The sequence below is a fragment of the Patiria miniata genome, unplaced genomic scaffold (genome assembly GCF_015706575.1).
Source record: "Patiria miniata isolate m_02_andy unplaced genomic scaffold, ASM1570657v1 HiC_scaffold_14, whole genome shotgun sequence".
In the NCBI taxonomy this organism is placed as follows: Eukaryota; Metazoa; Echinodermata; class Asteroidea; order Valvatida; family Asterinidae; genus Patiria; species Patiria miniata.
The window spans coordinates 10,036,278-10,052,566 of record NW_024037052.1 but is presented as its reverse complement, the minus strand read 5'-3'; the positions used below and the strand labels follow the sequence as shown (position 1 = coordinate 10,052,566).

The 16,289-nt window shown below is 39.8% G+C and overlaps 1 protein-coding gene across 2 annotated transcripts in view; it reads right to left on the bottom strand.

Annotated features, from left to right (window-relative positions):
• The window catches only part of LOC119722032 (roundabout homolog 1-like), a 55,792-nt gene that overhangs the window by 11,956 nt on the left and 27,547 nt on the right, over positions 1 to 16,289 (bottom strand). Inside the window, exons 6-23 of one of the 2 annotated variants that reach the window (XM_038192014.1) lie at positions 14,877 to 15,015; positions 14,480 to 14,607; positions 13,769 to 13,893; positions 12,687 to 12,849; positions 12,129 to 12,288; positions 11,193 to 11,320; positions 10,534 to 10,734; positions 9,863 to 10,012; positions 9,423 to 9,544; positions 8,361 to 8,577; positions 7,264 to 7,385; positions 6,592 to 6,805; positions 5,846 to 6,139; positions 4,950 to 5,138; positions 4,510 to 4,549; positions 3,543 to 3,790; positions 1,195 to 1,291; positions 346 to 716 (exon numbers count right to left, since the gene is read on the bottom strand). In XM_038192014.1, the coding sequence (XP_038047942.1) occupies positions 346 to 716; positions 1,195 to 1,291; positions 3,543 to 3,790; positions 4,510 to 4,549; positions 4,950 to 5,138; positions 5,846 to 6,139; positions 6,592 to 6,805; positions 7,264 to 7,385; positions 8,361 to 8,577; positions 9,423 to 9,544; positions 9,863 to 10,012; positions 10,534 to 10,734; positions 11,193 to 11,320; positions 12,129 to 12,288; positions 12,687 to 12,849; positions 13,769 to 13,893; positions 14,480 to 14,607; positions 14,877 to 15,015 (3,108 nt within the window). The remainder of the gene's footprint in view (positions 1 to 345; positions 717 to 1,194; positions 1,292 to 3,542; positions 3,791 to 4,509; positions 4,550 to 4,949; positions 5,139 to 5,845; positions 6,140 to 6,591; positions 6,806 to 7,263; positions 7,386 to 8,360; positions 8,578 to 9,422; positions 9,545 to 9,862; positions 10,013 to 10,533; positions 10,735 to 11,192; positions 11,321 to 12,128; positions 12,289 to 12,686; positions 12,850 to 13,768; positions 13,894 to 14,479; positions 14,608 to 14,876; positions 15,016 to 16,289) is intronic. The other variant, XM_038192015.1, reaches the window with a different exon arrangement.

Below are 16,289 nucleotides of genomic sequence, written 5' to 3'. Positions count from 1 at the left end.
ATCAGCATTTGGTGTTATTCCTCAATCATTTTTAATTCGTGTTTTTACATTAAGTTTTTCCCTACAATCGTGTTTCCTTCAACTAAATTTTCAACAGGCTAGTGCTTGCGCTATATTTTACCGAAAAATATTAGGAAGTTGTCCCAATATCCGTTAATGTTTTTGATCAACTTCTGCATTGAAAAAAAAACATCGATATTTCACGTGCCACTTATCAAAACCTTTCGCCGCTCACGCTCGCGAACATTAAGCTCTCAAATAAACCCCAATATATTTTGGGCACGCATGTTCGCTGACTTCGCGTTATTATAATAAAAATCTGGCTATATACATATATCAATATACCTTGTTGCGTTGAGCCTCCGCTGCTGCTGTACGCCCCATTATCAGCAGCAGTATGACGCCCTCTAGCGTCTATCCTAGCAGCGCTATGAGTACTTGCTGCTGATTGTTCTGATGATCCACTATGACTACATGGCGGTCTCATGTCAACCATATTGGACGGCATGATCAGTGTAGTGGATGCATAGGGTTCAGTCACATGAGGTGGTAAGGAGTTACTAACAGTCAGTTTCTCTTTGACATGTTCAGGACATCTAGGCATGGGTAGAGTCAGCGCTGTATGAGGTCCATGTATCATATCAGCACCATGCTCATCATCATCCTCATCCTCATCATCAGCATTATCAACTACTGCATACACTGGACCACCACTCCTGCAGGAAACAGAAAACATACCACTTCAATGCCAAGTTTGTCAGTCATTACATTCCTTTGCTTATTTGCATTTAATCGAAACATCATAAATTTAAACCATTATAGTATACGTGTACTAAAGGAAAAAAATAGCACAAAAGAATACAGACAGGACATGGTTTGAATGTGGATGGACATGTGCCTTTTTTAAACAACACTCATAACAAAACAATTTCATACAAATAGAATATATCAACCTGTGTCGTTTTGATAGCTTGATAATTGAAATGTATGAAATATTGCACTATGCATTTAAGAAACCTTAACTTTTCGCTGTCTCTAAACAAATGTCCCGCCCCAGAATGTTTGAACCAGTGTTTATTTGTATGTTTGGCAGTGCTTATGGCCAATCCACAATGGTCGACTGTTCCAAATGAAAAGCAAATCATGGTGTATCTATGGACATGCAACTTGTGAATTAGGTACCAGACTACCCACCCATAGCAAGAATGACTAGGATGATACTGGTGACATCGTCTGCCATCAGGACCAAGCTGTTGTGTATCATACTGCCTCAGGGTACCAGACTCAGGATCTGCAACACGTACATAATGCATGTATACACAGCATTACTAAGGAATAAAATCATCAGAATGACACATAAGAGGATAGGTGGTGCACTCAGGTAGTAGGCAAGCACTGCAGGTTCCTTCTATCAATTAGCGTTACCAAACTGCGTGCACATCTCATGGAATCGCCTCAAATATGGCTTCTTATTTTGTTCGCCAGACTACACAATACATGCAGTTCAAAAAAGGCATTTACCAACCTTTTGTCATCTATGTCTGAATAAATTCTGTACTGCATTCTAAGTGCAGTACAGAATGACTGTGCAAAGGCATTTTGTTGTCTGCACAGACGATCAATCAACCCTCATTCCCTTGGCAACTTTGCTAGGAACATTCCAGAACTCCCCCTGAAGTCCACTCTGTATCAACTGACATACTCACTCCACTTAAGCTTTCAAGGGGCATTCAGCATAAACCGATGCTGAATAATGAACACTGCTTTACCACACACTTGGTACAAGCATCATCTTTGGTTTTTGAATTGTATTGATAATCACTCTATTAACATGACCAACACTATATTAACATTATCAAACTATGCTCATTGTAGTGAATTCTTTGCAATGTTTTTTTAAAGTTGTAAATAAGTATTTGAAGTTGTAAATAAGTATAAGTAATCGAGTACGGAATCACCAGATTGCTGTGCTTTATGATGAATCAACTTTGGCTAGTGAGATCCAGGCTACATGATGAATGGAATAGGTTAGCGGGGATCAAGATCATTTCCACATTATGCATATCTGCTTGTATGTATAGCTAAGATGGCATGCTAGAATGTTTGCAATGATACGCAGGATACAGCATGTTTATTATAAAGCATGAACATATTTCAATATGGATAATTCCACACATACTTTTTGTGTTGGAGGAGTTCATGCTATGTACATTATCTTGGGTACATTTTGTTCTCCAGGCAATGTTACTTTCATAACAGTGAAGCTGTTAAAAACCCTCAGCCTTAAGTTTTGGCCTTGGTCAATTCCAAAAGTGAAGGCATTTCACTACAAAACCTAGCCTTACAGACCAAGCTTCATGAAAAATGTAATCTGAAATATAACTGACCATTTCCCAGTTACCGTTTCAAGTTTTGACCCCAAACCACCTCCAACGTTTCCTTTCTGAAGAGCTACTAACTTTTGAAACACAAGCTTTAATCCACACACTATTTGGATATATTTATCAACAACGTGACCTTGACCCTAAACAACCTGTATACAATTCAGGACAGTTTCTCCAACAAGTCATAAAAAATATCAGAGAGCAAGGTATCTGGACCAAGACCATTTCAACCCCAAATCAATGCTAGCCCTTTTCCTATAGCCAACTCAAGAAAGTTACTCTAAAAGCCAAGTTACAACAAGGAAACCATTGCTTGAATTTCTCAACTTTGATCTTTCACCCCAGTACCACTCTCACTTTTTTTCCTATAACTATGATTTGTCATAGTTTAGTACCAGTTGCAGCTTACTTCCAGTTTTTAGAGAAACCAAAACCGCATCTTCAACAGCTCCGGGATTTGATTTTAATATACACACAGGAGGATATATAATGAAATGGTTGTCAAGTGGTGTAGGGCAGATAGGAAGGTATAGAGGCTGGTTTGATTTGCTGTGCAGGACTGGGAATGAAAAAGGTGGAACAAATGGGTCTAGAAGGATGAAAGGAAACCCAAGGCAATACTTGTTACTCAGATAGCTCAAATACACTCTCAGTTTTATATTGTGAATTATAGAATGCCTAAATAAATCACATTCATCTGATTGGTGGGACACTGATCACGTGTCATTGAATTACTCGTCCCAACGCAGGGCCCAGCGGCACCACAAAACTAGAAGTTCCAGTCCACTGTAAATAGATGTTCCATTGCACAGCCACATTTATGGCAGCTCTGACCAATCAGATGACAAGGATTTATTCAGGTGTTGTAAAAAACAAATAATGAATGTTTGACAGTCGTGCAATGGAAAGAATAATTTCATGAGGTGACAGATGGAATGTTCCATTTGAACATTCCATCTGTCACTTCATGAAATTATTCTTACCATTGCACTCATAAACATTCATTATTTGTACGTCATGCAAGGGAAACAAGGCCAGTCAAACTAAAACTACTCTATTTGTATAACAGACACAAAGCAAGAATGTCATTAAGAGAGGAGTTTTTCATGAGAGTTAATGGGTTTTCTAGATAAGAATGATAAAATGAAGTTAGCGCACCGTAAGCCTCCAGCAGCCAGTATGCAGTATTGTTAGGTTGCAAGTATTCAGCTCTGCTGAGTGAGGATGAAGCCGAGCCAATAGGAATACAAGCCCTATTACCATGGTGATCGGATGAATCTGACAGCAGACCAACAGTGGATGGTAGAGGGCGCTGTGCTGGGTTGACCCAGCCTTGACCTCGCTGTAAACTGCTCTGCACACTGCTGTGATTGCTGGGGATGAACTGACCAGAACTGCCTATACCCCTACAAGAGAAATGGGCCCAAAAAGAGTGTAGTGGATGATTGCTGCATACACCATGGATGATGGTTGGTGGTGGACTGGCATTAAATATTAAATAAGAGACATTGCATAAATATATATAAGTCAATACTCACCAACTTCAAGCAAGATAAGGCTACATTTTCATAGTCTTTTTGAACTACATGGTTATTGTTCCACACTTTTATGAAACTGAAGAAGGTGCATGTGCATTCTTCCTTTAACACTGATATTTGACGGAAACCTGACAGATTGTCAACATGATGTATCTTGATATGGTGGACTTTTTGACATAATTTCACCTGACCTTAAATTTCAACTCACTACATGTGCCTCCTGACCCAAACAAATGGGCAGACACTTATTCATCTCAAACCATTTACGTCTAATATGTATATTTATAAAGTGATGATTTACGGCAAAGCTGAGTAACTTGTAACCTTTTTGCTGAAGATTCTTGACCGAAGTTTTACATTCCACAGTATTTCAAACCAAACTCCACATTCATACCAGAACAAGCTGAGATAGTAGCGTGGCATGTTTTCCAGTGAACAATTGATTGAATAATCAGTTTGTTTGAACCAGCAATGTTCCAATCGGTAGAAACGTTCCACTCAATACATTGATGTACAGCAGCTCCCCACATCATGATGCCATCACTCAATGAAACAGTTGACTATTTAGGGTCAAAGGTTATACTTACATATTATGTGCAGCTGCTGCATTGTCTCTGCTGATTGGTCCTGCAAGTAAGCAATCAACACTGCTGTCAGGTATAGAGCAATGATGACATTACAGTACGGTATGACATTGTTTTGAGCAGGTTTTGTACTTGAAATGCTTCAGAGTGCATATGACATTGTCTTAATTCAATTTTGTCTGAGCATTTTTAGTGTCTTACATGCATTTCACCCTCTCTGATTGGATCCCACAAAATGAGTCTCAGACATTTTGTTGTTACTTATGTAAGTTATTACTGCATAGTAAGTTACTATGTGCACAAATCTGTAGCGTCTTTGTATGGCACCAGACATATTGCAGTAATGTTTTACTGTCTTATACTCTTCTCACTACTGTGTTGGACTTACAGTGTTAACACATTCTCATTCAAACCAAAACCACATAGAAGCAAGCAAACCTCACCTTTACTGATATTACCAGCCAGTTTATACTGCACATGTCTTCTCCACACAAAGACGGTGATACATAGTAATATCAATAAGAAGAAGACAGCCAGGCTAGCAATGAACCATGGTTGAGTGACAATACTGCCATTATCTCCCATGACAGAGCTATCATCATCGTCTACGTCACCTCCTCCAATCACGCCTCCTGCACAAATAGTTAGGTACAACAATATCAATGCACAGTGGCAATTCACAACACCCATATTCCCTAACTGAGGTTACCATATACATTTCACAATACGTATTCTAAACTTAGTTGGAGCAGCTAACAACGTAGGTACTCCTTGACTTCATGTTGAAGCTGTCTACATGCCGTATGTGTGTTACAGTCAAGTCCCTCACAAGTTCTTTCTTATGTAAATCCTGAGTACTTTCACAAGTATAGAATGTATTGGCTACATTTCATTTGAATAGCTGGTGACTTGAATTGAAACTGAGTGACTTGTGATGGCATGACTACAACGCTGTGTGCACTGTGTATTATTTATCTGATGTTTGCTACACAGCTCCTGCTACTTTTTCTTTTTGAATTGTACATTTTTAATTGTTAACGTTTTTGTTAACTACCACAAGGTGTTCTTGCCACATATGTGATCAACACATAGTGACTATAATTAAAATCTTTACGATGTAATTATTTGGAAGTACAAAATAAACTGACATTATGATTTATTTGAGGATTTCAAATAAATAAATCCTACACAATCTAACACTACGTAGGAAAGTGATGGCACATTTTTGTACTTTTGAGGGGCATCAAGTGACAGTGGCTTGGCTGTAAATGCATGAATTATGACAAGTGACAAGCTGCTGATGGATTGTAAGGATCTAGGATGGTTAGATGTAAGATACCTGCAGTGATGTATACAGGCTGTGCAGAGCTTCTAGGTCCTGCGCCGGCTGTAGTATATGCTGCTACTTTCACCATGTAGACTTTGCCTATCAATAGCCCAGTCACACGCACAGACCGCTGGTCAGCTGGACAGGTTACATTCTTGTGTAATGCAGTCGTGTTGGCAAGGCAGTACACATTGTATCCAGCAATCACTCCTTGGACTGTGCTTGCAGAGGGAGGTTCCCAACTGACTAGAATAGCTGCTGTGCCATTAGTTACCACATGAACGTTGTGTGGAGCACCAGTAGGCACTGGTGAAATAAAGAAAGAAAAGAATAAAACAGGGATTAACCAGCACCGTTTGTGACCCAATCCAATGAAACAAGCCAGACCTACTACAGTCGAGCCCTGATAGGAAGAGCACTGTTAACACAACATCCTGCTTATAACAAGCAAAATGTTAGGTCCCAAGTCTTTGTTTTCCTTTGTTTTCCATTACTGATAATACAAGGTACATAACAAGGTAATTTGTAAAGTCCCAAGGACCTTGTTATCAAGGTGTTCGACTGTCCTGGCACTAAGGATGGTCACATGCTATGCCATGGGGACTGATACATTCTGTAAATGAGTGCCCTCAATGTATTAACAAAAGAAAGGTTTATACAACCAAATATATAACACACGCAGTACCTCCAAAAAGAGTGTTAGTTACCTTGTTAAACTGTATTAGTGATAAATGAATAGAACTGAATGTATGACTGACCAGCAGATTGAGTCTTTGCATCTTGATGGGTGCTTTCAGGTCCTAGATACAGACCATTAAAGGGCTGCACGCTGACTCTATACCATGTCCATGGTGTCAGATCAGTCAATGTCTTGACACTAGATCCTGTTACTGTCTGCATGATCACATCATTGCTATCACGCACACTGTACTTGATGTGATATCCATCAATGTACGGCTCATTCTTGCTGACCTACAAACCAATCCAAAGAATATCAGTGTAGAAAGAGATTGCATAGAATCAATGAATAATCTACATATGTGGTTACTGTTACAGAGTGAACACACCTATAAGTATTAAGTGCACACCCAAGTAGGGTAATGACAAAGATGCAAACAAGGAATCGTGACACTATATAACAACAAATCTAACAACGAATCTAAAGTAGAATGGAAGAGTTTCTGAGATTATTGTGATAATGGTCATAGGAAAGTCATGTTCAATGCACTTTCTTCTGAATCCCAGTCTCATGATATACGCACACATTGGATATTTTTATGACAAAATTCCTCTGTAGAATGCACAAAAGGATCAGAATAAAATTGGATATTCAGACGCAACCAAGAAGCTAACTACTACAGTACTTGACACACCTGGCCTTCTGTGTCAACTACCTGATCCTAGCCTGGTGTATTTGCACTGCTACCTACCCTCCATGTGATCTTGAGTGAGGTAGAGCCCACAGCCTCTATACTGACTATTGATGTACCACAGGTATCCAGTTTGCCTTGAAGTACAGGATTATCAATGGGAGATTCCTGCAGCTGATCACCTGTACAAATACAACACGCAGACATGGTCAGCCATGTCAAGCACGGACTATCGACCATTGGGTGCACCAGGCTTTGCGGGAGTCACGCTCAGGTAGTACACATGCACTCCGGGCTCCTTTGACCAATAGTGTTACCAAAATGTGTGCCCACCTCGTCTTTATGATCCAGTGCGGCATGCGCAGGCGCGGCACCACCAAAAAAATGGCTTCTTACTTTTGTTAGGCGAATTACACTTTACCCACACCTCATGTGCAGTTCTCATTTCTCATATCGGTACATTAATAAAAGACACACTGTCACAGTTTTTAACAATACTGTACAGATAAGGCATGGTTTGAGGGGAAGGAATGCAAAATGACTGGTCCTGAGGCATAAGGTGGTGCCGTTAGCTCCTGACGCGAAGGGGAGAGGGGTAGTCAAAATCTGCCAATAATTTGGACATCAGAAAAGCAAAGGAATTCCTAATTTGCTTCTATAGTTGTTTTTCTCTACAATGATTGATGAACCAGTAAACATTTACGACTGTTTCGGGTGGTGTAGAAAAAGTAGCCTCCCTAGGTGCTTCATGGAGGCTTATATTCAAATTCTATTTCAATGTGAAAAAAATTGAAATTTATTTGCACTTTTCTAAACTACCTGCAGATGAGATGTTATATCGAACTCCATTACAAACAAGAAAAATGCAATGTGCACACAGACCGCTGGCTGCTAGGTTGGTTGCTTAGCACATAGCGAGGCGCGAGGCAGTCATTGTATAGTCTTTTGGGCCATGGATGGCAAAATACTAAAACCAGCAAATACCATGAGACTTGCTCTGGGCCAATCAAGAGACAGGTGCAGACTTAATCAAGTTTTGAGCTTCATCACCAAAAAAATGTCCTGAACCATGTCTCAGTTGTTACACCTACATGTAATGGGTTAAGTAGTCTCACTTCATTTAGAATGAAGCCTAATAGCTTATCATGCATTCCTACCTTGACTGAGGGTTACCACACTGACTGCATCAGACTCGGGGCCATTAAATCTAGAGTTGAATGGCTGTAGAGTGATGGTATAGCCGGTATTTGCCATCAGTCCGGTGATGATTTTATTGGTTGACCCTAGCACTGTCTGCATAGTGAAGCCATTACTGCCAGAGTCAGCATGATACTTCAGGTGATAGCCTTCAATAAATTCACGATGCTGCCTCACCTACGTAGATACACATCACAACAAGTTTACATCATATCTCACACATTATGTATCAATCAATTACAAACAAAGAATCATTTATCAAAACCATGTGACTGAAATGTCACATACAAGACCAACCAATGTGCAGGGTTTGGAATACTCACAGGCCTGAATACAGCATTCAAACCTTGTATATTAGTCTTTGGAGATATGATTTCAAGTTGTCAACCCTGATCAGTGCCCTTAATTGGAGGCATTATCATCTATAGTCAAGTTTATTAACAACTTCAGAAAGTCATCTTGAAATCCACAAACAGGTATTTTGGCTTATACAATCACATACATGTATCATACTATAAAACAGGAACATACCAACAAATAGTGACCCTTTACAACAGGGCCCAATGTCATGGCTCTGCTTACCGTTACCCAAACATCCCTGCTTATTGTAGCAGAACATTTCATGCTTACGGTAAGTGTATTTCACGGGTTAGCGAAGAATTTGGCTTCTGCGCATGCTAGCAAGGTTAGCACAAAATGGTGATCAGAAGAGCAGCAGAATTCTGTGGTTAGCAGAGCCGTGAAATTGGGCCCAGATCAGCAGCATAACAGGACAAGAGTAGGTAATGGTTGGAGTGAATCGTGTGTTGCAGATGCAGTCAGGAAATCAGACCCTGGATACAGTGAGTCCATATTGACATGGTGCTACAAAGCAGAAAGTACCGCTACGCACATCTAAGTGCCAAGCAAAATATACATCACATTTGCTCAGTAAATATATTCTGTGCTTAGCAGATTACTGTACTTATAAGCTGAATGAAATTGCTCCCTGAACTGACTGCAAGATTGAACAGAGTACCTACCTCCCATAAGACCTTGACTGCTGTTTGGCTAAGCACCATAGCATTAGTAATCTCCACTCTGGTTTCTGCTAACTTCTCCTCAATCAGTGTGGTTTGCTCAGAAGGAATCGCTGACATATCATCTGTTTAAAATAGTCACATCCAAATACAAAAACAAAGGAAATTGATGAACTGCTTTCTTTCATGTACACTGATCCAACTGACCCTGTCCCATGACGATGTGATCGGTCATAGCTGTGACTCTGACTGTGCAAACAATGTCTGACACGATATATACATGCACACAAATGCACACAGTGTCAATAATAGTGACATGATGAGGGTGAGATTCTTACCTCTGGTTGTGATTGGCTGAGAGATGCGACACGCTGGACCAATAAACTTAACCATACCAACATGGACAAGTTATAATAATGACATGATGAGGGTGGGATTCTTACCTCTGGTTGTGATTGGCTGAGAGATGGGACTTGGTGGTCCAATCCCTCGATCATTCACAGCTCTGACCAGAAACAAGTAGGTAGTTCCTGGTCGTAACTGCTGAACCAGACATGTCTCCCCTATGCATGGAGTAGGTACAATCTGCCACTCTGCGATAAAATAACAATATCCTAATAACTTGACCTTTATCGTCATTACACCAAACAACTCAGTTGAGACAAACTTAACAAATCTAACTGTTTTCTCATCATGTGGTGTTTGACTTTCTCCCAAGTTTGTTTTTGTAAGTTTGATTTCATCCAAGTTTAATAGAAGCAAATAGTTATGAAGAATTCAATTTGTGAATGAAGATTACTTTTATACGCATGAGGTTTTGTTAAAAACGGGAACTAAAGGCAACTGTTGAAAACAAGAGAGACCAAACACAAGGGGCAAAGGGAAATATAATTACTCAAATCAATCAATGATAGCGTACAGTGAGTGTGTGGGTTGGTTTCTGCATTCAACAGGGGACATTGAACAATAGAGGACAATAAGGTCCACAATTCCTGAAGGTCCACAATTGACAATTGTGTACAAAACATATGGGTCTTTCTAAAAAGTACAAACAAAAGAGGGGCAATAGGGGGGGTCCATGGTTGCAGGTGCTCATGGGAAGTATGTGACTGACCTTGTGCTACTTCATGACTGAAGTATTCCAGTCTGTAATGAGTAACCGGTGATAGAGGTGGGGTAGACCTACTAGGAGCTAACCATCTCAAACTCAATGCTGTCCTTGTGATATTACTAGCTACAGGTTGACCAGGAGATGCAGGCAGTTCATGAATATTAGGAGCTTGCAGAACAGGAATACCAGATGCTTCACTTCGCTCTGTTCAAATGTAAGATATAACCCAACAATCAGTATGTGTGACTGGATCCCATCAAATGAGTCCAAAATCCCTAACTTCACTCATTTTTTTTAAGATACATTTAAAAAAGTGCATTTTTAGTTGTCATTTTAATATTCCATGGTGTAACAATGGTTAAAAAAAAAAATTAAAAGTTGTTATTTGTTTATATTCTTCAAAAACTGTTTACGGGCCTGTAACTCAGAAGTAGCTCTGGTGACTTAGTGCTGATTTCATCTGGTTGAGCCATCATTGTGATGCTTCTGCAATTTTTCTAGTTATGTCAATAGCTGCTAGTATTCTATAAGTATATGTTGTTACTATGAGTCCATACAAACTAAATATAATGGATGTGTCAGTGAAAAGGCTGATGTTCGTTAACAGGTCTACACAGTCTTCCATGTCAAACAATTCTACAACAATCCAAGTTCTATCTTACCAATGACACGCAGATATGCTCTCCAGCTAGTCTGCCCACTGCTATTGGTTGCAATACAACTATACATTCCCGAGTCCTCCAGGAATAAACCAGATATCTGCAGTCGTCCAGTGTCTAAAACTGTGAATCTGAATATTCAAATCATATCTTGATTAAATAAAGACAGATTAACTTTGATAAAAGTTGAACTTACAACCCTCCAGAATAGTGTAGCACTCTACCAACTTTGCGCTGTCACCCAATTTGATCAAATCTGGGGTTTTTTTACCCGAAGCCTGGGATGAGGCAGTAAGGAAATAGAGGTATGATAGTTCCTTGGTAATCATCTTTGTAACATGAGTTACCCACAAAAACATATTTATTGGGCTTGTTGTCACAACAAAGAGAGATTTTTGGTGACCGTTATGGTAAAGCAGAATGATACTGTAGAAATAAACTGCATGGCACTGTCCAACACAAACAAAGTCACTTTCCCTAACCCCCTAAGGATTCCTCAGGACTACCCTGCTAAATCCAACAGAGTCCAACGGTTACTTCCTGCTCAATCCAACAGAATCCAACTGTGCCTAATTTTTAGTTGTCTGCTGGATCCAACAGAGTCCAACTTGTCCAACTCTATCAGTACGCAACAGAATATGACTCTGAATATGTACATTTGTACAAGGGGTTTACTGCTCAATCCAACAGGCTCCAACGGGCTTACGATATAGTTGGATCCTGTTGGATTCAGCAGGGTTAGTGTTTTAAATATCAAAACAATTTGCTTTTATATATTGAGAGATTTGTTTTAGTTTAGATGATGTTCAAATATGAGACTCAGTTCATTCTGCTGTCTTTGAACCAAATACCAAATTGTGACATATTGTAAAGCATTGTGTTATAATAGTTTAATAACCCAACTCATTCCTATGAAGTGGCAGCAAGTATTATGCCTACCTAGCATCACTGGCTTGTAATGGTGCTCCGTTCTTTGTCCATCGTACACTAGGGGCAGGATGACCTGCTGTTTCGCATGTAAGTAATGCTACAGTGCCAACTATCAATGTCTGATTGCTGGGGCCATAGTTGATAATGGGTGGTGGCTGGCTTACTGATGCTGCAATAAAACACACACAATTAAATTAACTTGTCAGTGAAACAAAACCAACTCGGTTGAAATGCTGATTGTCTGCAGACACACTGCAGACTACAGCCAATCCAGTCCGGGCAGTTTCTGGTCATCATAGTCACTATACGGTCAGAATGATTAAAACATTGAAGCATCAAACCTCCATGTTCATAAAGCACCTAAGCTGATATTTTTCACTCAAGACACTGGAAATGTTGGAACCAATAAGGTCCCCTCTATTGAAATTGTTTCAGGCCAGAACACATTCATTTATGCATAAATTTCTCATTGAATTATTTCAAAAAATCACGAACAATGGCAATGTTTGCACAAACAGAACGCTTCCCTCATTGTATTAGTAAGAATGATGATACATGATATCCAACCTATAACTCTGAGGAATGCTCTAGCTTCAGCCATACTGGATCCACTATGAGCTGAGCAGACATAGTAGCCTTCATCTTCTTCCCTAACATCGCTGATATGTAACTCTCCGTTGCTAGTCACTCGCAAACGACCACTTTCCATGCCAATAAACAGTAGCTCCTCCTGAAAACAATCATCCACCATACCCACAAGCTGAGTGTATGCATGCTGGCTTAGTGCTGACCATAATGGCCATTTACATTGTAAATCAAATGCTGCAAAATTCTAGCAGGAAATCCCTAGAGAATCAGCTGCAGCTGAAATTCTGTCCTAGAAATGTCTATGCTCAAGCCGATGATGATGCGTAGCACTCAACATACAAAGGATTCACTATTGCTATCTGCTTAACTCAACTTGTAAATAATTCAGTCGGGGGATTGCTGTGATCAATTTGACAGACAGCATGAAATACATGAATATCCACCAACATGGACTGGAATGTTCACCCCCTTCTTTTCCCTTTATCCCTTATACTTGCACAGTTGCATGGAAATACGAATATATCAGTATATATTGGTTAATTGTTTACTGCATGATTATTTCACCTTTAGTAAAGAGTAGAAATAAAACAGATTTCCTGAAGCAGAAACAAAGATCCAGTAATAAGAGTTCATGTTGGTTTTACAACAGTGGTCCACATACATATATGTAGATCATCAGTGTTTGTGGTTTTTTGAAATCATATATGCCTTGCTTTCTGCAACTCACTGCGCATTTAGTGTCAACACAAATGGTCAATTTGACATGTGCTTTCTGTGAGTGCTATAAAACATGCTTGCTAAACAATGAAACACATCAATCACTGAACATATCATGTACATGTATTTGTCACTGAAGCATGTTTTAAATTGAGCTCATACAATGACCACATTCAAGAATTCTGTCCTGCTGAGAAATGCTGGGTCACTGCTAAATAAGACAATAGATGATATTTCCCAAGCTACGTAAATGCATGAATGCAAATCCTGTCCATTGATTTATCTTATTGATATATCTTATCCATTATAAGAGGGTAGATATGACACAGAGACTGAACGGCTACCTGGCTGCCTTCTTTCTTCCAGAAGATTGCTGGTGGTGGACTGCCTGTAGCTTGGCATTGGAATGATGCTGTGTGGTGGAGCTCCACAGTTCTATCCACTGGTGCTTGAGTAAATGTGGGAATCACTGTAACAACATAACATCAACAGTGGTCACGTCAATGTGCTGTCCAACCAACGTATGTACATGTACCTTAGTAGCTGGCTACTGAGCATGAGAAAAAGACAAGACTGGAGACTTGCTAGGACTGATTCATTAGGATGTAGAACTCACTCCTACGTCCAAGATTTACTTGAAAAATAAAATCACAATTAAAAAAAAAGCTAATATTTTAAATCAACTTTACTTCCATTTAAAGAATAAAATAAAATGCATATTTTTCATTTGAGTGGGTGATGATTGTAATACAAATACCTGCTGCAATAATTATTTTGTAAAAAAAAAGATGCATCTTGAGAGGGGTATATATTCTTCCATGACTGTCCAATTAGACCAGAGGTTACACGTATATATGCTCCGTACTGTTACATGGAAACCATTGACACACAACATACTAATGTGAAAAACAAGACGAAAGAGTGTTACAACTAGCAAGGGAAATAATCATTTACAAAAACTTGCCATACACTGGACCTAGAGGCATGAAGTGTTGAGTGCAGTACTTAGATGTGCATACATTATTGAATTACAGCTTGCATGTTTATTGACTTACCACTAACAGTCAATGTCATATCATCCTGCATCCTGCCATTACTGTTGACTGCTTCACAAATATACACACCTTCATCATCTTGAGTTACCTGACGAATACGTAATGAGTTGTCCTCCAGTATAGTGTATCTGAAGAAGTCAGAGAGAAATAAAGGTCATCAATACGTGTACACTTTCATTTCCCCAGGATAATGAAGTTTGTATGTAGAACAAAAAAGTAATAAGGGTGATGTCGGTAACAAAACCTCCATGGAAACTGACCTGGTCAAAGACAATGGATCAGTAACCACGGCATATTTCCCTATCTAGCTTCCACTGATGTTCTCTAGACTGACATTTGTAGAGGCCCTGTCCAGTTGTCATGTCTAATGTTACTGTCATGCAGCCACCCTACTCACCTTCCCATTGGTAGCTCACCACCTTCTTTGGTCCATGTGACTACGGGGACAGGATCTCCAATGACTTGACAGCGAATCATGACTGTAGTTCCAGGTGCTACAACAGTATCTTGAACGGGAGCAACCAATAATGGTGGTGCTACACACACAAACAACACAACAAATCATTTGTTTCCATCAACATTCCAAAAATCATCAGATTGTCATTACGTAATAGCTATATTATATCCCGATCAATGGCTAATATTGCCTCATTTGCCTGGTCCAGTCATCACTGGCTATTGCCTGCCCTATTCAGCAATGGCTATATCTCATACATATTCATGATTCAGAGCTGAATTCTCACTGGTCAATTTACCATCACGTGTTACCCGCTAGTTTTGCTGTTTACCAAGCGCACACTTGAGGTTTTACACACAGATTGAATACGCATGCCTAGTAGACTACAGCGCTAGTCTACTACACGTGTGCTTTACGAAGAAATCGTGGAACCAGCGCCAAGGGGGTAGTGGGAACGTGGGAAAATCGCCCTAGCAGCATGTAGCACCTACATGAAAAGATGCCTGCCCTATTCAGCAATGGCTACTATTGCCTGCCCGTAAGCAATAACTACTATTGCCTGGCCTTTAAGAGTAAGGTTTGCTTTTGATAGACTCAATCAAGCTCACGGAATATGTACATGTACATGTACTACACATGTAGTGATGTCCCAACAAGCACAACTGATTTCGGACTTGTTCCCACTCTCCTTAGAGAATACAGCCAGGTATGTTTGGATTTTGCCAAGTGAGAACGCAACATGCATAACAGCTGACGTGTCTCAAGCAAATACATGTAGCATGACCTGAGGTCACTTGGACTATAACATGAGACCCAACAGTCCAGGCAGATTATACAAAGGTTAGCAGGGATTCCTTTGCCAAGTGTACAACAGGAACATCAATCTTCTCCAGATTTCTATTTTTTTGCAATGGTTTCAGAGTAAAAGAGCTTAAATATTTTAATGTGATATTAATAAGCAAATAACATTGACACACTAGTTTCATGGGTTTCTAGAAGACTTATTTCCTTGGCATGAGATACACAGCAAGCCTCAAATGAACTGTATGAAACACTACCACAAAAATGACCGAAGTAGAGAGTTTCAAGACACTGACATGTCTCAATTGATTACGTGCTAAATTTGTCCAAGGGTCTGTTGAACGGGTCACATTTTCCATTATGGACAAACACCACCCTTGCATTTGTTGACACAGCCAGGCAAGCATAGAATGACTTGACCTTCCGTAATGAATGACCACACCTACCATCAGTATTAGGTTGCAATGTATGCAACACAGAGGACAAGCTGCAAAGCACTGTGGCAGTTATCTGCTTGTGCAATGATACACATGTACAATGTACATGTACATG